The 25,863-nt window shown below is 51.9% G+C and overlaps 1 protein-coding gene across 1 annotated transcript; it reads right to left on the bottom strand.

Moving 5' to 3' along the window:
- Positions 1-9,130: 9,130 nt before the first annotated feature.
- nectin3b (nectin cell adhesion molecule 3b) lies at positions 9,131-25,457 on the bottom strand. Its single transcript, XM_067257359.1, has 6 exons — positions 25,376-25,457; positions 14,280-14,627; positions 12,924-13,223; positions 12,711-12,828; positions 12,467-12,618; positions 9,131-9,818 (listed from the first exon to the last, which is right to left on the bottom strand). Exons 1-6 carry the CDS (start codon positions 25,455-25,457, stop codon positions 9,163-9,165), a joined length of 1,656 nt encoding a protein of 551 aa, XP_067113460.1. The 3' UTR covers positions 9,131-9,162.
- Between the last annotated feature and the right edge of the window lie 406 nt (positions 25,458-25,863).

Raw genomic sequence — 25,863 nt, 5'->3', positions numbered from 1 at the left:
CCTGATAGGACAGCGGCTGGCGGGGGGGGCTTCTGGGCTGCCGCGGCACCGGCCGGGCTGCTGACCTCTCAGCCGTCTCCAGCCTGTGCTCGGACCGGCGAGCCTGAAACACACATCAAGCTCGGCGTAAACATCTGTTGAAGAAGGTTATTTGTTGAAGAAGGTTACGGTAGGACAGGAATGGAAATGGCAGGGGATTGGTCGATATTGGTTCGGTGACGACTGTCTCTGAGGAGAGCTGCTAATTGGATGAAAAATAAAATTTTCCCGGAAGCAAAGAAAAGCAGTCACTGTGGAGGAGCCAGTGCCCTGAGGGCCTGATGCAAAGATTCTGTTTTCTTTTGTAATAAAAGAGAGAATTGTGCACCATCAAAAGTGCGTGTGTGTGTGTGTGTGTACGCGTGCATGTACGTGTGTGTGTATGAATGTGTGAGTATGTGTGTGTGGGTTCTGTCTGAGTATGTGTTGCGTATGAGTGCGGGGGAGGGGGGGGGGGGGGGGGCAAAGGAGTATAAAGGGCCAAAGCTGCTCCAATCCTTTTATGAACCTGAATACTAATTAACTCTCTTAAATGAGGCGGCAAATGAGATGAAACGCCGACAGGAGAGAAGGGGGAGGGGGGGCAGGGAGAAAGATGGACTGCATGGGTGGGGATCACAAGTAAAGATGACTATAAATCATCTAGCCGTTTAAAACTGGAGGTCTGTGTTTCTACTAACTGAATAATGGCCCCTGTCGGGTTATCCCAGCCACTGCTTCTTACCTCCACATGCTTCATCCGACATGCCAGCAGCATTACTGATGCAGGGGGGGGGGGGGGGTTACCTGTGATAGCGAGGCCACCTGGGTGGCGTGGACAGCCAGAGGGATGGCGGGGGGTCTCTCTGTGTAGGGAGGAGGGGGCTTGTGTGTCGGGGGGAGGTCAATCCTGGAGGACAGAAGAAAGGTCAGGTTTCCTCCACAAGTGGACCTCTTCTAAACTGACCCACGGCACAGTTGTGTTGTGTGTCCCAGAGCCGTGTCATTACAAGGTGGTTAAACCAGATTAATAGTATTATGTTAGGAATGGCTACTGCTGCAAACCGAATCCATCCTGCGCTCAGATCGACAGGCTCTAAGCTGCAGTAAATGGAGTGATTAACTTAACGGCCGGCCCCTTCATCGCGCCTCCCCTCACGCTTGACTTGCCAGTCGGCCTAATCTCCACCCATTTTCCTCCAAAACACCTCACAAGCCCTCCTCCTACCCAAACACAGACCGTGAGCACACATCGTTTCCACTCTCGACCACAAGGCCCTCGACCCTCGCTCTGCAGAAAGCCCCTACTCCGCACGGCCTCCTGCGGACATCCTCGGCTCTTTCTTCATCCTGCCTCTATGCATGCGTCCTTCGCTCGCCCTCTCTCCGTCCACGTCCCCGTCTCCCGGGAGACCGTGCACATGCGGAGACGAGTAGCACCGCGTTCTGGATGGATGAGTCTCCATCATGACGAGGGAAGTTTCTTGCTCTCCAGAGACGGAGACTGCAGCCAAGGTCACAGACCCTACTCACGCTGGCCAAAACCCCACATTTCTCGACGACGAAAGAAGAAAAAAAACTGTCTACACCCTGACCTATATCCATTTATAAGTGGATGTCACAGTCATTGATTTCCTGAACTCTAACCGTCAGCTGGTTGGGTACTTCAGAGCGGTATCCTCTGCGTCGGAGCCAAGAAAACCACCGAAGTCAGAGTCTCTCTCGCTCCAGGGGTCGGGATGGGGAGAGAGGCTCCTGGAGGCTGATGTATTGTTAATGACCTCGCATGTGTTTCCCACAGTAGGCCGAGGGACAGAGTGCACCTGATCCATTAGGAGATGGGCTTTAATGTCTGTGTGATGACAGAGCAGGATGAGGCTCCACAGCCCCCCTTCCCTCCGGGACACACAGCCAGGGTCACTCCCAGGACGACAGCGTTTGACTTGGCATCAAACGACACACACACCAGGCCGGACCAAACACACCCCTCTGAACCTGTGTGTTTGTACTGTATTTCTAAGTGTGTGTGTGTGTGGGGGGGGGGGGGGTGTGTGTGTGTGTGTGTTGGAAGCACTCAATATGGCTCGCAGATGCATAGACGCATGGAAAATGTTCTTTCCTTTGACACACAGCTGTTTGATTCGGAGTTTCAGATCAGGCTCGGTGTTTCTCTTGGCCAGTTCTAGAAGGCCTCCTGTTTTCTCTCCCAGCCTGTCTGAGAGTGAGCTGCCTAACAGGCCCCAAGGCTGCCTGGAACGTCTACAGAGTCCAAGTGTAAAACTCCGGTCAAACACGGACGGAGTGAAGGTCGAGCATTTGATAAAAGCCACAAGACGGCCCGTCACCTGAGTGTCTGAATAAGGAAGAAAGGAATCAAATAATTGTGAATCTTATTGATCACCGGAGGCTGGAACACCAGGAGCCAGTCATTTATAGATACTATCGGTGCACATGCTCAAGTGTGGGCATCCAATTACACACACACACACACGCACGCACACACGCACACAGTACCAACCGCAGGAACTACCACAGCCCCAGCAATCAGTCTCCTGGGATTCATTCTAAACTGCCTCTGTGACAGTTGATCAGCTTTATTATGATGCATGTGCCTCGGCAAAGCTTATTCTGTCTGTCCGTAATGGAGAACCCTTCCGTTCCCCCTGAGCAGTGTGGATGCACTGTACGTATGCTAATAAACCCTGGAACAACCCGGACTGTTCCACCGTCAGACGTTCTCTCTGCGTCTTCGGCATGAGGAAACCATTTACGAGCAACGCTCTGCGTGCAGCCACCCACTGGCTCCGAGGAAGACAGCAGCTGATTGGCCGGCTCATCTCGAGTTCAGAAACCGAGCCTGTGAGTGGCTGGTGAGGAAACGAAGACAGACAGGCGAGGTGTGGGACTGGAGAGGGCCTTCGAAGAACAAAACGAAAAGAGTGATGTAATCCTCTGAGGACTAAAGACGCCGGATGGAGCTTCATATCTACGGTGTAATTGGAGGACGGGCCGAGGAGAAACAGATGCTGTTGTTATGCTTAATGTCCTGTTATAGGAAATGCCTTTTCAACTGATAAAAGATCTGTTTTCATCTTGAGCTGCCGGGTGTGTATTATCATCGTGTGTGTGTTTGTGTGCGTGTGTGTGTCACAGGAAACCACATCCCAAAGTGAGAAGAGGAAGACAGAGACATGGGAGCCATTTGCTTAGGTGCACCAGAATCATGGAAGTGCACCCACACACACACCCACTCACGCACGCACACACACACACCCAGACAATGTCAGTCATACTCTAGGCCAGGGTGTGACCGGACTCTCATGTAAATAATTGAATGGAAAAGTTCCTTCTCTCCTCCACAACATTCAGTTGAACATGAGTTCAGGTATGCCTCTAGAAACACACTCAGCGAAACAGACTGAGGGACTGCTGCCAAGACTGCAATTACCTGTCACCTCTAAACCTTGCACCCTCTCACCCCGCCACCATCCCCCACCCGGACACCACCCTCCAGGTCCTGAGGAGAATACTGCAGCAGCCCTCCTTAGGAACCAGGACTCCCTCCCACCTCAGGGTGGAGAGAAGGAATTAGTGTCGGGCATTGAAGGAACATATGTATGGCAATACCGTTCATTCGGACCCTCTGCTACTCGTTCTAATGATGAACATTCATAATCAGATTGATATACGGATCCAAAACTGCTGTGGGAAACATATCTTGGACTTACACTTTGTCGGTGTAGGCTGGCGGGGGGGCCCTGCGAGCAGTGAAGATGACGATGGTGACCACGGCAATGAGGAAGAGAGCGAGGACCGCCCCCAAAGCGGCTCCCGCCACGACGATGGAGTTGGACCTCTGCTCCTGTGACTGGTCTGGGACACAACACAGACAAGACTAGAACATCTGGACAGACGTAGCACAGCACCGCACCGCACTACACACAAACACAGCACGGAGCAAAGTACAGCACAGCACAGGACACTATTGCACGACACGACACAGCGTAACACAGCATGGCACAGCAGAACATAATCCAGATATCCACTGTGTTATCGATAGTGTTGTGTCTGTTTGAGTGTGCGTGTGTGTTTAAGGAGGTATATGTATACTGCGGGCTGTAAAACGTGTAAGCTGGCTGGGTCTCGCAGCCCTGACTCGGTGTAATTAGGGGCTTCATGCTGCTGGCTACTCCACCGGGCTCCAGTCACTTTCCACCTTGACCTTCCCAACCCTCCATCCTCCCATTCCTCTCTCTCTCTCCCTTACTCCTCTGAGTTGAGTCCTGGTGCCTTGGCAACGTCTCTGCGGACTGTTCGTTAGATCACATGCTCGTTATCCACGACATCGGGGAGTCCACAGAGGGGATTAACATTGATCAAGATTAATTAAGATTAATCAAACTCACCGAAAGCTAGCCTATGGCCAGTTAGAGCCAATTACAGACCACCCTTGAGGGTCAATGTGGGATGTTGGTAATATGGTGTGAGAGAGGGATTGGAAAGAAGCATTTTTTAGAAGGAGGGGGAGCAGGTGGGGTGGGGGGAAAAACAGAACAGTGAACGTGACAGCCAAGTCCAGTTGCTTAGCTCCCTGAGCGCTAGCAAAATCAATAATGTGCTGAGACGAGAATCCAAAGTAACATCTCAATTACGATGCAGAACAAACAAGCTGGGACCTTGGGCCGACCCCTGAACGCTGCTCTCCTCTTCACGCCTCTCTCCCTCCTTCCCCCTCCTCATCCCCTTCCTCCTTCCACCCCCTCCCCATGACCAACAGGAGCAGGTATTGGATCTATCTGTAGAGCAGAGGGCGAGTACACTGTACTTAAGAGCTGTTGGGAAAAAAAAACAAGCCCTTGAGCTCTCAAGTGAGACAGGAGAGGCGAACCGTGGACTGTTAGTCATAGAATAACCTTTTCCTTTGATAACCATGACAACAAGCTCTTGGGGATGAGTCAAGCACGACGACCTTAACTAAAGCGTGAGCACTTTGCCTGACGACAGAGGCCCTCTCAGAGACACCTGAGCTAATGGCTTTCCCCACCGCGCACCTTCAGGGAGCCCAGATCCCAAACACAAACAAGATAGAGCCCTCCATCCAGGCGATGCCTCTTAAGACCGGATTGTGGACACAGGTGGAGGTTTAATCCACTGCCAGGGACTCTAAAGCTCCTTCCCTTTCACTATCCGTCCACTGGTCTCAGCACACTGCTGACAGACAAGGCCGAACTCTGATCCCCATGAATGGACAGGAGGAAGCAGAGGGTTGTGTCTCGGCGCGGGTCGGGCCACGGCTAACCCCTCGGAGGTGACAACACACACACCTCCCTGACACGAGTGTCACACCGAGGGAGGGAGGGGTCACATGCTTCCCCTCTTGGGACAATCATCATCCCCAAACCTCTGTAGCAAGGTCAAGGGTCGCTGCAGCGCCACGCCCCTGAGGGAGCAGATGTTCATGTTGTGGCCGGCTCTGGTGAAATCATAGGGTGGAGCCGTGGTGCATGGGTGGTCTGTCATTTCACACAATCCTGGTGGTCTCTTGTAATCCAGCTCCATTTTAACAGTGACTGGTATTGGCAATAGACTATCCTAGACTATTTATCTTTCATTTTAACGATCATCGAACAACACACTGCTGTCGTCACAGAGTGGTTTATCCACCTCCCTCTGCGTTCAATTAGAAACTCTTAGTGTGGGCAGAACAATAAGATAAGATCAGTCAGATCAATTAATTGATTTCTAAATGGAGGTTTTACAGTAATTCATGCATGTCTGACTGGAAATCATTACAGCTGGAGAGCTCGATTTCTCCTTATTTTCCAGAGCAGATCTGCAGAAGAGTCGTCCCCACACGGAATTGAGCGCGCTCCACTTCAAGGTCGACGAAACCTTGAAAAACATTGTCTCAATGAGAGTGACTGCACGTCCGAACAGGCACAGAAACGAAGACTTTCTGGACAGGGCTTGTCACGATGACACGGTGGGCCAAGGTCACCAGTGATTTCTGCTCCCTGCCATGTCCTGTTAGGAGCAGCAGGTTATAATGAGCCATTTGAAACCCCAATGGCTTATTCTCTCATTCTCCTCTGTCCTTCAGCAACCCCTTTTACCTCACTCCTTCAGCCCCCTCCCCCTGCCTGTCTCTACCTTTCTTCCTGCCTGCCTGCCTGTCCCTCTCCCTCTCCCTCCCTCTCGGAGCAGGTAGAGGCGGTATGGTGGAGTCCTGAGGGAGACAGCCTCTGTCACCAGCTCCAGATGAGGCTGTTGCCATGGGGACAGAGTCAATGGCCTGGAGAGAAGGACTCGGGGGCAGACATAAACACAGAGCGTTTGATTTCACCAGCTGGGAGACGCCGGGGGAGAGACGTGGGGGGGGGGGGGAACGCACAAAGGAGACGAGCCGTAGAGGAGAGCGAGGGCACTTTCTGTTCTGTCGCTAAGCCAGTTGAGAGGACAACTGAACCACAAGAGAGGTGGGGGGGGGGGGGTAAAAAAACAGAGTAGAGCTCCTTGATCTCTGCTGACTCGTTAGAAAAGCAGGTGGGGAGAAGGTTGGAAGAGTTGAAATTATCCAATCAATTCCTCAAACGGAACGTCGGAAGGCAGAGAAGTGGTGGAGCAGAGAGGATGTGCAAGAGACCGTTCAGGAGTGTGTGTGCTGTGGGCTTGGAGCGTGTGTGTTTGGAGTGTGTGTGCTGTGGGCTCGGAGCGTGTGTGCTGTGGGCTTGGAGCGTGTGTGTTTGGAGTGTGTGTGCTGTGGGCTCGGAGCGTGTGTGCTGTGGGCTTGGAGTGTGTGTGTTTGGAGCGTGTGTGTTTGGAGTGTGTGTGTGCGCGCACTGATTGAGGGGCGCTCAGTCTGTGAGCGAGGGGAGCAACAGATGACGTCACCTGCGGAGGCACACAGACACTGATCAGTCTGAGGAGCCGTCTGGGAGCACACATTCTCTCAGTCCACGAGCTGCCAATCAGTCCAGGAAGAAAACTCACAGAAAAAAAGGTGCTTTATTGAAAACAAAAGTATCTCGAAAGATTTACAAACAATGTTCGTCGTCATTGATACAGCATATGATTTTTTTTGTACTCTTTTTATTTTTCGAACGTTTTTTTTTCTTCATTTTTTTACGCCTCGCTTGAAATCATTTGAACTTTACAGTACCCCGTCTCTTCTTATATACAATACAAACGTGAACACACGGGAAGGTGCTTGAGAGGACATAAGTGAAAAGTCTCCACCGGAGGCCCCGTGAGCAGGTGGGGAGCCCTCGAGCTCCCCTGTCCGCAGTCCGACCGGACACGGGAGCGCCGTGGAACCTGTGCGTGATCACCAGTCTAGTCAAGCACAGCTTTCTCTGGGTGCTTTGCCACTCGCATGTCGCGAGTGTCGTCGTGCGAGCAAAAAAACAATGCCGTCGTCAAACTTCATGCTGTAGAGAGAAGACAGAACAGAGGATATGGCACAGGAGACAGTCCCTCAGAAGCCAAATGGAGTAAACAGAAGAAGGAAGTCGGCAAACAAAGCCCACCTCTCGCAGCAGGGGGCCGAAGGGCTCGCTTCTTCATCTGGGAACATGTTGACAGCAATAAATAATAGCATCTTATTACTTTCTAACTCATGTTTCTCTGGGATAAGGCACCAGTCACATTACTGAACCCAGAAGAGTGACAGAAAGCTTTCAAAGCCGGGGAGATGGATTCCCATTCCACCCCTCTACTTAACATAACAGATGAACCCCCACCAAACTGACAGCCCGCTCTCCCCCCTCACCGACTCACACAGATTTCATGACATTGAGTCTCACGTCTCTCTGTGAGCAGTGCTGCCTAGTAATACATCAAAAAGCACTTCTAACTACAGTAAGTGTGTGTGTGGAGTGTCTCTACTTGTGGAGCTGGTTTTACAGTCGTCCTACCGTTTCAGGAAGGTCTAGCATTACATCCATTGAACTCTACTTAGGGCTGCACATCCCTGTAATAGGTGATACACAAAGTGATTCATATCAACAAATAATCGAGTGCTATTGATTCGTCAATACCGTTATCTGAGAAAGTGGAACCGCACCAACATACATGGTCCAACTGGAATTCTGCTGCAAAGCCAGCTTCTACTTTAATACCTGACAACACTAAGGAGGTTGGCACTTACACATGTTTAAAAAATAAATAAAAAGGTACTAGCTGACGTCAAAGTGTTCGCTACCCACACGATCTGCTCACTGCTACGTGTGTGTGTGCGTGTGTGCCACGAGCCTGTACTCTGCTCTCTCTGTGGGTACCAGGCCACAGACACACCAAAATGAAATCTGGAATGAATATCGAAATCATTCAGAGAAACAAGTTCTCTCTCTCTATCGTGGCCTCACCCTGCTTTTCTCATCCCTCCCTCCCTCCCTCCCTCCCTCCCTCCCTCCCTCCCTCCCTCCCTCCCTCCCTCCCTCCCTCCCTCCCTCCCTCCCTCCCTCCCTCCCTCCCTCCCTCGGGATGATTCATCCCTCTCTCTGTTCTCCATAGGTGGTTAGATGGCCCTCTCAGGATCTGACGCGTGGGTGACTTCATGGTGTACCAGCTCTCCCTTCTACTCTTACATTATACCCCTTGATGCCATGATCAGACATACGCCTCAAATCCTCCCAACATAGGAACAGATGATGAACTCATGAACTTGAGAATAAAAAAAATAAAATAAAAAAAGACACACTGAAGTGGCACGGGAGTGTTCAGTCTGCTTTGACGAAGCCAAGAACGTGATCTAGTTGACAAACTTAAATTGCCGTGGCGTTCGACCTCAACAACACCACGAGGCAGAGACAGTAGTGCATGAGAAATCAGGCTCGGAACACACATGAAAACAAACGCGACATTTGCCCTCCAGTGCAGAATATAGGCATGCCCACACCACCGACCAGTGTGGCTAGGCGATCCACACAGTCTGTCCACGATGGGGCTCAAACGTCAAGAAAAAAATGCTCTCAGACTAAAGAGTCTTCTTGAGAAAGGGAAGGACGAAAACGCTCAACGTGAGAGGGAGGGAGAGAGAGAGAGAGTTGTCCTTTCTTAAATAACGCACGAGACCCTCTGAGATGTTCTCCTGTGGCGTCTCGTCTCCCTGGCGGAGGAGTCTGACGTGGGGGGGGGGGTCATGGGTCAGACGTACCACTCCCTACGAGAGATGACGGAGCCGTCCGTGTGGGACACGTAGTCCCCCTCCGGCCCGCTATCGTAGCAGTCATCCGACAGGTAGGGGGAGCCGTTGGCCAGGGGGGCGGCGGGGGGGACGTATCTGGCGTGACCGGGCTGCTGGGGGCTGGAGTAGCGCGGGTGCTCCTGGTGCTGGTTGGCTTCCCTCATGGCCCTGGTGTGGCCGTTGGCCGTGTGCCCCTTCTCGTGGTTGTGGTCGTTCAGGTGACGGCGGTCGTGGTTCCGCTCGCGGTCCCCCCACTCCTCGCGGTCACGGTCCTGGCTGTTGGAGCCGTAGTTGTTGCCCGTCTTGGTGGGCTGCAGCTCGTGCTGTGCCGGGGCCTTCTGCATGTCCGAGGGCCCCAGGTACTGCTTCGTGTAATAGTTGCCACGGAAGGTCTGCTGTTGCCGCAGGTAACAGACCCCGCCCAGCGACAGCAGCAGGAGGAGGAAGAGCGCCCCGCCCACCGCCCCGCCCACAATGCTGCCCAGGTTGCTGCTAGGCAGGGCTGCCAGGGTGGGGGAGGTGAAGAGAACCTGCCGCTTATCCCCCCCCGAGGAGGAGGAGGCTGCAGTGAGGACGGGTGCAGGGGTGGTGGAGGGCATGGAGGTGGTGGGAGGATCTAATGGAGGGAGGAAGGAGAGGGGTCGGGGAGGAAGGGGGAAGAGGGAGAGGAGGGGGGGGGAGAGGGAGAGAGGGAGAGGGGGGGAGAGGGAGGAAGAGGGGGAGACGGGTAAAGGAGAGGTTCAGGGAAGGAGGGAGGGATGGACAGACAGAAAAGTAGAGAATGTCAATGCCAACTACATTAGCATTTTACTACAAAAGGGACATGACAAAACAAACATCATTTAAATCTAAATTAGTTCGCAGCAGCCTCTGGTTTGCAAAAAAAATAAAGTATCTCTTGTGGGAAGGTATTTTAAAAGGGTATGAAAGTCACATTAATAGATTGGAAATTGTCATTTTAGATTGTATAAATGAGAATGTGGTGATTTCCTTACAGTCTATAGCTAACTAGATAGAGTCTATAGCTATAGACTGAGTAATAGCAAACCAGTGACTGCTGGGAGGAGAAGGCTGTAGATAAATCACAGAACTATGGAGAAGCAGGGGTGGAGGGGAACTGATGTCACTGTTCTAGAAGGGACCAGGGATGGGGAGGGAGGGTCAGTAGCTATGTCGTCCGGGACCTAAATGTCAGAGTAGAACCTGTTGCTATTTCCTTATTTGAAGTGATGTAGCTTTTATAATGCCCACATAATGCCTAGGGGCAGAGCTCTCTCCTGACCTCAGACGATTCTGTGCAGACCAAACACAGGCTTATATGAGCTTTATGAAGAGCTTACTGTATGTACTGCACATCAGATCAAAACAGGGAGGTCAATGAGAATGTGAAGGTCTACAGGGGACTGATGGAGGAGGGGGAGAGGGAGGTTTCTAATAGGTTAGGATCTACCGGGAAGGACTGGAGAGATGGGGGAGGGATTTACAACAGAGCCAATCAGCAAGCTTGCAGCCCCCTTTTAGACCCCGTCAATGGAGAGCTGGTGACTTCCTGTTTGTGGATCCAAGACGTCCCGTGCTGCTGGCTGGACGGACCATGACCAAGCATGGCCTCGTCTCAGCAGCTTGCTATCACGTCATGGTGTCGAGATCTCAGCCACCCCGGCCAATCTGCTCTCGTCCAGCCTTCAGCTCACAACATATGCTGAGTCTGTCGTTAACCACTGGGGCTCGTTTTGGGATTAAACTGAGAGTCGGGGGAGGATTTTTATCTCGGAATGTCTTCGTCCTGTTGGCTCACAGATGCTCTTGAGAGCGTTCAGGGTGTGCGGGAGGGAGGGAGGGAGGGGGGGGGTGTTCAGCCCCTGTGGCAGGACAGATGGACAGAGGGATGTCTGGACCAACATCAGATTCCCACATTCACATGGTTGACGTCATGGACCCGAGGACTCCAGTGACGGTACAGTGTGTGAATGAACACGGCACCATGCGGAGACGGGGTACGGATGTGTGGGCGCACACACACACACGGCGAAACACACACCCGGGGGGGGGGGGGGGCGCACGAGGAACACACACCCCCGGGGGGCGCACACATGGAACACACACGCGCACAAAAACACGAGCTCCTCTCAAAGGGGAAAAGGAGAAGAAAAAAAAAGTTCATAAATAATGAAGAGGAGTTGAAAAGAACCGGTGAATGTTTCATGAATCTGGGACAACCTCAGCATCATCATCCTCATCTCTCAGTCGAGGCTTGCACGCCTTCACTGCACGACACGCAGACAGGGAGAGAGGGGAGACGGGCACGGGGTGATGCAGTCACCGTTGTAGCGTGGCAGACAGGTAGACACAGGAAGACACAGGCAGACAGGCATGGGGAGAGGTGCGGTGGTCAACGTGGCAGTGAGAGACCCGGTCGGGGGGAGAAGGGGGCGAACACCAAACCCCAGCGGGGGACATGCTCATGTCCCACAGCCCACACACAGCATGCGGGTGGGAGGACGGAGGGAGGGAGGGAGGGGTGGAGGGTGCCGGGACGTAGGGTCCGAGGACGGGGGACGAGCAGATGGGGTTGTCCAGGCAGGGAGCTGCTCTCCTGTTGAACATCTGGAGCCTTAATCCAGGCTAATCAGCCTGTAATTAAGACTCTTACATCTGAGCACCGGAAATAATCGGGCACTAATGCAACGAGCCGTATCCCACGGTGACACACCCTGGGCTCACACACACTGGGATCTGACATGATGAAATGCTGGATAGACTGTGTATTTGTGTGTGTGTGTGTGTGTGTTTATTCTCCTCAGTGTGATTTATAGCACATGTAGCCTCATTGTCTTTCAAGCAAAGAAGTAAGAAAGGTTTTGGGTGTTCCAGAACAGGGTATTAGAAAGCCTTAGAAAAGAGTAAACTGGGTGTTTCCTGCACACTGCCTGAAGGACAGAGAGCAGGAGAGGCTGTGTGTGAGGCCCTGTGAGGCTGTGTGTGAGGCCCTGTGAGGCTGTGTGTGAGGCTGTGTGTGAGGCCCTGTGAGGCTGTGTGTGAGGCTGTGTGTGAGGCCCTGTGAGGCTGTGTGTGAGGCTGTGTGTGAGGCCCTGTGACGCTGTGTGTGAGGCCCTGTGAGGCTGTGTGTGAGGCCCTGTGAGGCTGTGTGTGAGGCTGTGTGTGAGGCCCTGTGAGGCTGTGTGTGAGGCCCTGTGTGAGGCCCTGTGAGACCGTGTGTGAGGACCTGAGGCTGTGCGAGGCGCGCCCGGCTCCTCCCCTCACCTTGTACGAGGATGCGCAGGTCTCGGCTGCGGAGGCTGATGTCGTTGGCCACCTCGCACCTGTAGACGCCAGAGTCGTTCTTCTGGAGGGAGTGCAGGAACAGCAGGGTGTCGTTCACCACCTCTACGCCCTCGGGCATATCTCCGTCCAGCCTGAGGAACACACACAGTTAAATAACAATAAAAGAAACAGAACAGATGTGTCTCATTTGTCCGTCATTTGGGTCCAAATCACAAACACGCACCTGATCCACCTGAAGTGGTGGGCTGGAGGGTTGGAGTTGGCCTTGCAGGTCAGCTGGACGTTCTGGCGGCCCACGTACCAGTCTCCGTCGTAGCCCACCACGGAGATGTCGGGAGCATCTGCGGACAGAGCAGGAGAGCGTCTGGTGAAACACGCCAGGGTGACGTCACCCGGTCCACGGCGTGGCCTCGGCCCCCCCGCTGCGCACACTCACACTGCACGTTGAGCTGGTAGGGGATCCTGAAGTCGGCCTGGAGGGCGGGGTGGCGCACCACGCAGGCGAGGGCCAGGCCCTGGACGTGGCGCGTGGGCTGCCAGACGTAGCGCACCTGGGTGCTGGTGGTGCCGTTGGCCTCGTCCAGCAGCTGCGCCTCGGATCGGCCGGAAAGATCCGACTCCCAGGAGACCTGGGCGGGGGGGCGGGCCCGCTCGGCGATGCAGGTGGCCACCACCGTCTCGTTGCCGCCGTCGATCAGCGGCGCGGAGCCGGCCGACACGTACACCTTGGGCTCCACTGAGACACACACGCACGCACGCGCGCGGCCACAAACACAAAGGTGGCAGTGTTAGTCAATTCAGCAGCCTTGATGGATCTGGGGCAGAGTTGATCCTGAGCTGGCTGAGGTACAGGCACCCAAAGCCCCCCCATCTTTCATTCATTACCCTCTTTTTCCCCCCCCTTCTTTCCACCACTTTCTTTCCACTTATGCCACTCTCTCCATCTTCCAACCCCCCCTCTCCCCTCTCCCCTCTTTTCCAGCTCTGTAGTAGCAGCTCAGGAGCTTCAAGTAACCTTTCAAACACTGCATCAATGTAACCCCCACCCTCAGTCCTCAGGGACCCCTTAAAATAGAGGTCCGACTAAACTGTGCGACCCAAACACACACTCACACCCCTGCCCACACACACACACACACTACCCTTACAGCTCACCGCATTCCTCCTGTTCTAATTATAGTAGTCTGGTTCCTCTACGAGCCTTCATTGCTCCCATTCCCTATCCCCAGAACTCCCCCCGCCCCGCGTCTGACTGGAAACACTACATTATTGTGAAGTCACTTCTATGCTCTGTCCGTCGGCCCCTCTCCGCCTCGTCCTCTTCAAACTTCCATCCTTCACCACCCTTCTCTCTGATTCCTCCGCCCCCCCCCCCCCCTCCTCTCCTCTCCCTCCGGCCCAGTGACGTGGGAAGAGGCTTCCTGCTCACCAGCCACATGCATTATTAATTCATTTTACAAGAGGCTCTTTACAAAGATACAGCATTACATTCAGACTCTTACAAGCGCACAGCCACCCCCACATAAACACACAGTCGACGCGCACACAGTCGACGCGCACACACACACACAACACAAGCACGCTGTTGAAAGTTGTCACAACATTCTCTCTTTTTCCCTCCCTCTCCCCCTCACTTTCTCTCCTCCGCTCACTACCCCTCCTCCAACCCCCCCCCCTCACTTTCTCTCCTCCGCTCACTACCCCTCCTCCAACCCCCCCCCCCCCGCCTCACTTTCTCTCCTCCGCTCACTACCCCTCCTCCCTCCCCCCCGCCGCTCCCGCCCTCTCTTACCCAGCACGCTGACGGTGGTGGAGGCCTGCGTGTTGCCCAGGGGGAAGGTGGCCACCTTGCAGGTGTAGACGCCAATGTCGGCGAAGCCCACGTCCTCCAGGATGATGGTGGCGTCCAGGGAGGAGGGCGAGCGGAAGGACAGGCGGCGGGCGTAGTCGGGGGGGATGGAGATGCCGAACACGGGGTTGTACACGGCCACGGTGACGGAGCCGGAGGGGAGCCGGCGCTCCCAGGTGCTCTGGGTCAGGCTCAGGTTGCTGCCCACCTCCACCCGGCAGCCCAGGGTCACGTTCTTCCCCAGCACGGCGTTGACCTTGTGGGGCACCACCACCTGGCTGGTCCACACACCTGAGAAACACACACATACAGGAAGGCAGGGAGGGAGAGGGAGAGAATATCCATCATTATAGGAATTTGTATCAACACAAAGGACCTCCATCTCCTGTACAACCCAGTGCGCTAACTGAGATGCTCGTTTGAAACACGGTTCGTTATTTGCACGGGGAAACGTGTCTCTGCTGTCTCATGCTGTGCAGGAGGGCCTGGGGTCTGGGAGTGCTGGCGACACGGAGAGCCGCGTGGCGTTCTCCGTGCGAGGACGATCATCGCCGCCTCTCCGTGAAACCCCGTCACGTCTGCCGTGTGGCTGTGCTCGCAAGGCAGCGCGGGTCTGCCGTGTGGCTGTGCTCGCAAGGCAGCGCGGGTCTGCCGTGTGGCTGTGCTCGCAAGGCAGCGCGGGTCTGCCGTGTGGCTGTGCTCGCAAGGCAGCGCGGGTCTGCCGTGTGGCTGTGCTCGCAAGGCAGCGCGGGTCTGCCGTGTGGCTGTGCTCGCAAGGCAGCGCGGGTCTGCCGTGTGGCTGTGCTCGCAAGGCAGCGCGGGTCTGCCGTGTGGCTGTGCTCGCAAGGCAGCGCGGGTCTGCCGTGTGGCTGTGCTCGCAAGGCAGCGCGGGTCTGCCGTGTGGCTGTGCTCGCAAGGCAGCGCGGGTCTGAAGACTGCTGACGTCAGCTGCACTAAGAGTTCCTGAAACCAAACACGAGCTTAGAGCCATAAACCCAAGCAGTCCCACGGCAACTGATCATTTGGTCTTTCCATCAAATCATACCCCGCTGAGCGTGCGTGTTTTTTGAAGATGAGTGTAGCGTAGAGGGGCTCTTTTACAATAGCCTGTCCTATCCCTGACCTGAATCCAGGAATTAAAACCAGCCCTTTGTGAAAGCACTTTGTCCAATCAGAACGAGCGTGAAAGCTTGGTCATCCCCTCCAGTCCTTACCATGGCCTGGCCACACAGCATTAATATCAGCAGGACAGGGGGGAAGGGGGGGGCAGAGAGAGAGAGAGAGAGAGAGAGAGAGAGAGAGAGAGAGAGAGAGAGAGTCTAAGACAGAAAGAGAGAGAACTAGACAGGAATAATTAGAGAGGGAGAAGGGCGGAAGAGAAAAAGAGAAATATGCTGACCCGATGAAGGGACCAGTAAGACAAGAAGAGAGAGCAGAGGAAGAGGAAGGAGAGGCTAATATGAAACACAGATGAGGGGGAAACATATCACCCAGAATGTGGTGGAGAAGAAAAAAGAATCTTGTGGAAGGAATGATAGGAGTCACAGATAAATAAACCCCAAAACATAATACTAGAGTCACCCCGCCAAACCCCTCAACTACATCACTAATTGCATCAAGCTGCAAGGGGGGAAGACGTCATCGTAAATCAAAACCCACCGCATTGCTTGGCAACTGTCCCCAAACATTCTGTTGTTGTCTTGCCAACAACAACGAAGGCCAAATCCCCCACTCTGCCAATCACAAAAGGCAGACAAGTATTCCCTCCAACAAAGGCCCACCCATCAGATCTCAGGCCTCGACATCGTAACAGAAAGACACCCCATCTTTGACAGTCAGGGAGGTACATTCTAATCCAAGTGTTAAACACTGGGGTCCGAGCTACAGGGCTTTCACTGCAGACAGGTGATGTTTTAAAAGGCCAGAGTGCATCCTGGGCCATGCTTTTTGTAGAGGTGTTAGGGTTAGGGTCTGTGGAGGTTAGAGTCTGTGGAGGTTAGAGTCTGTGGAGGTCAGAGTCTGTGGAGGTTAGAGTCTGTGGAGGTCAGAGTCTGTGGAGGTCAGAGTCTGTGGAGGTTAGAGTCTGTGGAGGTTAGAGCCTGTGGAGGTCAGAGTCTGTGGAGGTTAGAGCCTGTGGAGGTCAGAGTCTGTGGAGGTTAGAGCCTGTGGAGGTCAGAGTCTGTGGAGGTTAGAGTCTGTGGAGGTCAGAGTCTGTGGAGGATAGAGCCTGTGGAGGTCAGAGTCTGTGGAGGTTAGAGTCTGTGGAGGTCAGAGTCTGTGGAGGTTAGGGTATTTGAGAAGGTGGTCAGGGAAAGCCCTCCATCCTTGTACAGAAGGGGGCTTAGAGTTAAAATGACAGGTCGTGATTTCCTTTCTATAATGCAGGGGTTTTAAATTGCAATAGATGGGTGGATATTAATAACTCCACCACTAGAGAAATGTTCAGTCTGAGCTTTCATCTTCTCTGCCTGTTCAGCTCGGCCTAAAAATAACAACAGCAGCAGGAGAGAAAAGAGAGTTGCCTTCAATTCAAAAATCGCCTTTCAGTTCTGGGGACAAGGATGGGATGACACACTGTCTCCACTACCTCTCCCTTGATGAAAAAGGTTCAAAACCGCTCTTTGGTGGCTACAGAGGTGGACCTAAACGTCCTTTTCTGCTGTATCAAAGGGGATTCTCCTTGAGGAGCAGCTATAGGCATACACCCAGCTCAAAGATGAGTAGCTTCTGTGATTCTGTCGGCGTGGTTGGCAAATGAGGTGTGCGCACACACACACAGACACACACACACACACAGACACACACACACACACACACACACACACAGTAGCATAGAGGAGTCTGGGTGTCCTGGCAGCAAGGACACAGCGTTCCCAGAGGAGACTCCTCTGCCTGTTCTCCTCTGTCAGCGCTCCCTTCACACGCACAGCTCACGTGGAGGCAGGTGTGTGACGGCGAGCTGGTCCCATACGCCACATGTGTGTGTGTCTGTGTGTCTGTGTGTGTGTGTGTCTGTGTGTGTGTGTGTGTGTGTCTGTCTGTGTCTGTGTGTGTGTGTGTGTGTGTGTGTCTGTGTGTGTGCATGTCTGTGTGTGTGTGTGTGTGTGTGTCTGTGTGTGTGTGAGTGGGAAAGAAATCACCCCTCATCCTGACTAACTACATGGGTACTTCAGTCAGTGCAGTCTACTGTGACATGCACTGGTTCCGAGAAAAGTCTGGTTAGGCACATCTGTGGAAACTATGCGAGCGTGCGGAAGGAACTGTGGGCTGTCGCGATGCACGTGGCGCGTGTGTGGCGTTTGAAGGAAGGCGACGTGGTTGGAGAGCCACTTCAGCAAGCCGAGAGCAGGTGTTCCAGACAGTGAGAACAGACTGGGACTTAACAACGACTGCATCTGTGCATGTCAAACACACGCACACACACACACACACACACACAAACAGACAGTTTCCTCATTACAGTGCTTTGGGAGTGTGCACATGGGCTTGCTTTCACACACAACGCGAGGGCAAAGGTTATATCATTACGGCAGGGGCACTTGCACAGTAGCTGCTAGAGGAGCATCAGGTTTCACGTTAGCGGAGCCAAAGCCCCCTATCATTCATGTTTACACACACACACAGCTGCCCCTGGACCGAGGTCTGGGTAATGGAATGCACAGGGGACTTAAAATAACAAGCCCACCCCCAGCCCCTAAAAACAAAAAAAGGACACATGTCCCGGCTCCGGAGCCCCGATTCTCCGGAGGTGGTTCCCGGTGTCTGGGGTCTGGACGAGGGCCTAAGGAAGGAGGCTGTCCTCCCCCCTCCCCTCCCACCGACGGCCCTTTGGGTGATGGAGGCACCAGACCAGCTGAAGTTCTGCTCAGACCTGAGGTTGTGGTGGCTCTTCTGTTGGTGGAGCCGTAATGCCTTATTAAATGTTGTCGTGACGCCATGGCAACGCAGAAACAGCCTTCGCTTGTGTCCGGGCCGGGCCTGTGGGCTGGGTGGCAGCCTGGGGAGAGGGACTCCATCACCACAGTCAAACTCTGCACGGAGGAGACACACAGGTGTGGTTCTGCTCAGCTCTCACGAGGAGGAGGAAACTGGAGCAGAGTCAGGGGTCAACAGAAGCCCAGGCGCCTCAAACAGCCTCCAGTCTGATACAGTGCTAATGCAGTCCAAATGGCCTTCCATGGTCAACAAGGGATGACAGAGTGTCGAGGAGCCCTGCACTACTTTTCCCAAGCAGGGGTGCAGTAGTGGGCCCTGTGGAGCTGATGGGAGACACACCCTCGCGTGTGAACTGAGAAGCAGTGATGAATTCACACAGCCCCGCTCACAGCGAGAATGTCAGGACCGAGCCAAACGTGTCGGCCTAAAAACACACGGGCGGCCAGCTCGCTTCACACACGGGACCCCGAAGACGGAAAGCTGTCTCGGATATCTGGCCCCGGTACGGAGGGAAAGCCCCCTTCCCAGACCAGTCCCACAGCTCTCCCACACACACACACAAACACAGAAAAGTTATCTCTGCTGAATCTAAGCGCAGGGATACTCCACTAAGACACAGTGCTTGTTCAGTAAAGACAGCTGAAGGATGAGGGAAAACACAAGTCGGGGCTCATGAAGGAAGAGAGGAAGGAGAGGAAGAAAACAGAGCTGTTTTGATGACTCAATGCCAGGCAAAAGGGCCTCGCTAATGAGGCAGGCCTTTTCCCAGTTATTCCTGCATCTCAGTCATGCATCAGACATCAGTAGGTGGGTGCATAATGTTACAGCTTTGTGTGTGTGTGTGTTTATGCACTGGGGGGTTGGATGCCCCTTGTGGATAATTATGACTTCCCCCTTCTCTTCCGCTTCCACTTTTTCAGATCTGTACTTTCATCTAACACAATGTCTGTTCTCACAAACAGAAGCGAGACACACATACACATACCTATTTCTGACTAAATTCCTGTTTACAGTGTGTGCCAGGCAAAACTCTACATTTTTAATTAAAGAGTTGAGCTCTGGAGGACAGAGTGGATTCACTTCAGACGAAAACCGTGGGGGGGAGTTTGGAGAAGAGTCAAGCAAGCAGGAAAGTAGACCACGGAAGTTGAGGTGACGACGACCCTCAGGTGCTGAGAGCGGCTGGTTGTTGATTGGTGTTGATGAATATCCTGTTCTGACAGGCTGTGTTTTAAGCATGTTAAAATATAGAGGCAGAAACACGCCTGTCGCCAGGACAGCCACAGCAATTGCTATTGTGAAAATGAGAGTGCATGCTTGTTTGTATGGCAAGAAAAGTAGAAAGTTAGAGAGAGAGAGAAAGAGAGAGAGAGAGAGAAAGAAAGAGAGAGAGTGAGGGAGAGAGTGTGAAAGGAAGTAAAAGAGAGAGAGAATCAAAGGCAGGGACAGAGGGAGACAGAGAGAGAGAGAGAGAGAGAGAGAGAGAGAGAGAGAGAGAGAGAGAGAGAGAGAGAGAGAGAGAGAGAGAGAGAGAGAGACAGAGACAGAGACAGAGAGAGAGAGAGAGAGAGAGAGGACAGACAACAGGCAACACAAGTTGTATGAGGCTAAGCGTAGCACTGAGGGATTCAGCACGTCATCACCAGATATCTGTGGGTCACCGGGAGGTCCTCCCTCCCACAACCCTCCCAGTCTCTTTGTCTCCACGCTGCTGACAGTTCTGCAACAAGCTTTGAGCCATCTGATCTTGACTAAGGGAATAACCAGAGGAAAATAACTTTGGCTCTCCCCATCTGAGCCTAAGACTCAGCTGCGGTCACCAGTGTGATAGACTACCACCCACCTCGTTACCAGATCCTGCGCCAATGGTTTATTTAGGCCCTAAACAATACGGCTTGGGGAGCTTGAAATAAAAGGATGCCCGGCGCCAACAGATGAAGCTACAGCTTCCTCCTTCTTCTGTAACAAGCAATAAACAACCCTGATGTCTCACCCTCCTCGCCCACCAACAACACAGGCTTCACCTACGACAGAGCAGGCTTGCTATAGGCTTACTCGGCAAAAGTCCATGTCAAACAGCCATCCCTAAGCTTGTGATATTGGCTGATGGGATTACCAGGTCTGGCTAGCTTCCCTCTGAGCCACCTCCAGGTAGAGGTTTAAACTGCTCATGTCAGGACCAGCCCTCTATAAAGCAGTCCACACATCCTTGCAGCAGACCTGCACAGATAAACACACCCTTAAACCTTTGGCCAGAACCTCAGGATCATGGAGCTCATTAAAGCCTTCCAGGGCCATGGGCAGACACAAAGACAGGCTGGGTGAGGGCTGACACCAAGCCTCAAATACACTACAGCTTGTCCCTGTCCCAGAGCTCATGACTGGAGGGGGACACCCACTGCCACAGACAGGATATGACATCACAGATCCCATCTATGGGCCATGAAGCCCACAGCAGCCGGCTGATAGCGTGATGGGACCGTGATGTTCACCCACTCATCACGTACACCCATTCAGCCTCAGGTTCAAACACAAACACTCATCTTATGTAGCCACATTGTTTCGTGTGTCATGAAAGTTCTCAAATCTGAGAGATTCGATTCTGAGAATCGAAAAAAGCCCAAAGAAAAAGATGCACAGCTTCACATTCACAGACTCTTTCAGAAAGAATGCAAGCTCATTCACAGATACAAAGAATGTGCCGGAGCCCACCCATCCCTTTGGACACATGAGGCAGTGAGTGTCCTACTTTCTTACATCACCCCTAATGTAGCAGCACCATGTATACATGGGTGGGAGTTAGGCTCAACACAAGCTCTACAACAACCTCACTAGATCAAGTTAAGTCAGAACGCTTTGGGACAGGATGGATAGGGCAAGAACCTGCGCTGGGGGACTCAGTCCTCCAGCGTAGGAACGAAGTTCTCGTTCCCACACACTAGCTTCACACCTAGTGTAGACAAGAGGGTTGAGTATGTAACACTCAAGGCTGCAGTAGAGTATGCACCCCCCACCCCCCTTTTCTCCCCACAGGCCCTGACACACACACTCCTAGCTCACACATCAGCTGTACCTAAACACCTCAGAGGCATTTTAACCCCTATATCTGACAGTACGGAAATATCAATAATTCAGCACACAATTATACTTTAATGTGGGCCTATTGAAATGCGATTTCATGAAAAAGGTCTATGAAATGGGCTGACGGTTGTCTGAACATGGGGCCTACTACAGTACACCCCACCCCCCATCCCAGGGGACATTAACTGGGTGCTGGGCCCTGCCTCTTCCCCTTCATACCTCCACCATGGGTGGAGACCAGGGTGAAGAAGTCAGTGCCTTCACAGCTCTGCATCCGCCCCAACTACCAGTGATGAATAATAGATAAGAGTGCTGCTATCTGCCATCGGCACTGCAGGTCACACGGAAAGACGGAGGTTGAAGAAAGAACTTGCAGGTTGGGGGTTAAAGGGAGACGGACAGAGGAGTTAGGAGGTGAGGAGAGCAGTTAGTCATGAAGAAGAAGGGGCAGGATTGAGCGATTTGTCACAAGATTGGTTTTCTGGTCAAATTACAGGAAGAAAAAAGAAAAAACTATCTGGGTCCTGTATTTCCTCTGAGGTTAAGGATGTCATTTTCCAAGGCTGCTTTTCCCATTAAAAATAGGAAAAGGTTGACATGGTCAACATGAAAAACTGTTTGGCCGACTGTATTCTCCCTCGAAAAAGTATCCAGACATCCTGGCCATCCATCCTGGCCATCCATACTTCCACAAAGACAAGACCAAACCACAGACACAAAGTGCTAAAGAGCTGTAAATGATAGAAAACCTCTCATTAGAATTCAACTGTGTGCTTCCCCGCCACCCATAACACTTAATCCACACTTCAGCCTCGACAGCCTGAATAGACCATCACGATCACATGCCCACAACAACAGATTTTTTTTACACAAACATTCACTTCAGATTCTTCTAAAGAAACTTTTTCAAATTCAAACTCCCAGACTGTGGGAATGGACGAGCGGGCCTACACTGTTCCAACACAGGCTGTCAAGCCTTAGTTAAACAGTCCCAGTTTGTCATGACTGAGCTTTGCTAAAGCATTGCATTTTTGACTCAGAGCCTAATTATCAACAGCCCCTATCCACATAGCGAGGGGCGCTTTCAAACAAGCAGATAGGAGGCATTAAACGCATAAGCCACATGTTCCAGAATGTTCGAGAGATTTAAGAGCCATGATGACATGCTGTGTGTGTGTGTGCACGCGTGTGTGTGTAAAACAGTGGTTGGGAGTCAGATGGATATTCCCGCGACTGTAGTCATCTTATTGAGACCTCCAAAGGCAGACAGGGAGCATGCTAGAACTGCTCTGCTCTTCTCAGGCCCCCCTCTGTCAGTCCTCCTGGGTTGGGCCAGAAGCATCAGCTCTGAGTGACAAATGAACAGAATGAAGATGCTGAGAGGGGGAGAACCAGCAGCCTATGTGCTTGCTGAGTTTACATTTAATTCAATCTTTCCATGACATTGTGGTGGCACTGAGCATCGACCTGCAGGGTGTCCCAGAGAATACCAATGTGTCAGTCAGGTGTGTGTTTAGTGTGTGCTACGTCAATGCACACTAAACAGACCGTTCCCGGGCCTCCTGTGCCGCAGCATTGGGTGGTGAATATGTTCTCACTCAGAGCCAGAAGGTCAAACAACACAAAACCAAGGACATGCTTTACAAACCTACGCTTTCATATCTGCAGATTTTGCTAGTAAACTATCTGGATCCCACATAATCACATTCAATACGTTTCACTGAGGGACCAATCTGTGGGCTCCTATATGCCATAGTGTCGAGTGGTAGGGATATACTATAGGTCATGTGATTTGCTGTGCTGATTGATTGCAGATTGATTCCCAGTGCGCGAGTTAATTTTGGCAGAAGCCAGTGAGAACACCCAAACTGTTCACTGGAGACATGCCAGTCTGGTAAGTGAAGGGATGTCAAACTAAAAAGGAGCGAATGCAGCCATCACCCAACTACCGTCAGTTTGTTCATTGATGAATGAGAGGATTGGATCCCATCCTCCCATCTTAAGACCCGTCACATCTAGATTTACCACAGCAGTTGGGACTTTGATAGATTTAACACAGGTAAGGAGCATTGGTGGAGTGTAATGCGTTTAACACAGCCGACAGGAATGAATCTCTCTCTCTCATTCTCTTCTCCGGGTCGACCACGCTCCCATATTCTCTGGCTTTGATGTTGTGAAGCAGGAGGGGAGCTGCACCAGGAGACTGGGGGAGTGAGGCTTGTGGTGGGGAAGTGGGTGGGTGGAAGGGAGGTTTTAACTTCACATCAAAGTGAGACTGAGTTTTAGATTGATACGGTCCCACCCCTTGTCACGACCACCCCGATCCCCAAGCCCAGCCATTGGAACACTAACAGGCAGCAATTGCAGCATCTGGCCGGAGCAGACCTGTCCGTTACAGCCAGGTCACCCAGCAACAAATGGACACTGACAGCTCTGAGTGGAACACTCTTCCCTCACTGATACAACACATTACAACAATCACAAAGCCTGTCTCCTGCTTGAGTGCCTGCGTAGTAACGGCATGCACAAACGTCAAGAAAACACACTATCTTTTAGTCAGTTGACTTAGCAGCTTCTGCATTACACTCACAACAGCACATGTGCTGTCTAATAAACAATCTGGATTTACCATTGAATAGGCCTACCATTATAATAAGTATCCTCTATATTTCAGAGAGAGAGAGAGAGAGAGAGAGAGAGAGAGAGAGAGAGAGAGAGAGAGAGAGAGAGAGAGAGAGAGAGAGAGAGAGAGAGAGAGAGAGAGAGAGAGAGAGAGAGAGAGAAAGTGGGGTCAGTAAAAGGATTGAACTACTAATGTTTCAATTCCCAAGTCACATCAGTACATCACATCGATCCAAGGGATGCAGCAGGCCGTGCACAGAAGGGTCATGAGCAGTAGGACACCGCAGCTAACTAAATCTACAGCGAGAGAGAGAGAGAGAGAGAAGGTGGGCAGGAGGCAGCCACACCAGAGTGAACAGAGACACAGAAGACACCAGTGACGGAGGAATGCCCAGGGTAATCCTCCCGCTATCCTGTGGTATTTCAACTGTTCCTCGCCGTCTTCCCCTCTCCCCCTGTTGCAATCAGTCAGGCACAACATGCCGGCCAGCTAATGGACATGCCTGAACCACCTGGGGGGAGGGGGAAGGGGGGGACAGGACACTTCACCGGACCCAAGGTCACAATACACAGATATGTGTTGGTGAATTGGCGTGTTTTTCACCTCTCCCCTCATATGCCTGGCAAACAAACACCTAATTGTTAAATTTACCTTTGTGATTTGCGAGGATCCGTTTTTTATAAAGCACACGTTTATAAGGGAAAAACCAGGTGAAGGTAAATGACATTCCTAGATACACAGTCCTGCGCTCTCGTCATGACTGCAAAGAGCTTTATCACAAGCGAGAAAGCCAATGCCCATTAGTCATTTCCCTGAACAATTGGAATTGTAAGGTAGAATGCAAATCTTACACATGGACAAATTGTGCCAAATTCTCTGGGTCCTTTTTCAAATCTCATTAGAATGTTTCCTTAAAAATAAGTAACTTAGTAACTACCCTTGGTCCAATAAAGTTTTGCGGTCCACCGAGCTTTGTAAATATGCATTGTGTGTACTTTTATAGCTGCTGGTGACAATACTGTTGTTGTGATAACTTGAAGAGCAACAATGTTCGTTTCAAAAAGAAGAAAATCCCTTGCTAATGGTTTCGCGAAAGGTTTCCATGGCAGCCGTGGATCACACCATCATCCGAAGCACCATTCCAGCACTGAAGCGAAGTGAACAACTTCTTAACAACAGTTACTTTTGACAATCTCAGACTTCAGGTAACATACAACTTAATATTGCTTAACAAGTCTTTGAGTGAAAAATAAGTGATTTTTGTTTTAGGTTGCTAGGTTGCTAGACAGCTCGGTGAGACGCACGAGACCCGATTCAACTGCTTCCAAGAGCAAATTCGAAACTTTGATTATTCCTACTGTAGATAGATAACTACATATGAATTGAACAAACAACTTACCTGTCATACTACATAGAAGGATAAAGAATAAGACAGTATGTCTTTGTTGGTGCGGGTAATTCCTGTGTTCAGGCAGCAACATTTTCAAAGTAGAGCGGTCTATTGAACACGTTTGTCTAGTATCCGCCGAACTGCAACCCTCCTCAGCAACAACTCCAAACTGCGTTTGGACTGTACCACTGCAGCATTTAGAACAGGAAGAGGGGAGCTCACCTCTCTGAAGCCATTCAAACAAACGAACTGTCATCTATTACCACCCCCTGAAATATGGTCGAATATATAAATTACGTCATCTTTATTGCGCTCTTATCTGTAGAACATATATTCAAACGCCTGATTGGATTAATGGTCCACAGAGAAAAAATAAGTATCAAAGGCACAGTCCATTTGTTCTTAACATACTTGTGCAATTTAGTTAATAAAACCACTAATATTCCTCATACAAACGACACACTTTAATGCGTTTCAATAGTTGATGGGTTATATTA

The sequence above is a fragment of the Osmerus mordax genome, chromosome 19 (genome assembly GCF_038355195.1).
Source record: "Osmerus mordax isolate fOsmMor3 chromosome 19, fOsmMor3.pri, whole genome shotgun sequence".
NCBI lineage: Eukaryota > Metazoa > Chordata > Actinopteri > Osmeriformes > Osmeridae > Osmerus > Osmerus mordax.
This window is presented reverse-complemented; position numbering and strand designations above follow the sequence as displayed.

Excerpts from the sequence above, each read along its gene's own strand:
- nectin3b (XM_067257359.1), bottom strand. The coding sequence starts at position 25,457 with ATGTTGCTGCCTGAACACAGGAATTACCCGCACCAACAAAGACATACT. Across the intron at positions 13,224-14,279 it reads CACCACCGTCAGCGTGCTGG|TGGAGCCCAAGGTGTACGTG; the intron begins GTAAGAGAGGGC and ends TGTGTGTCTCAG. Across the intron at positions 12,619-12,710 it reads CACCACTTCAGGTGGATCAG|GCTGGACGGAGATATGCCCG; the intron begins GTGCGTGTTTGT and ends TGTGTTCCTCAG.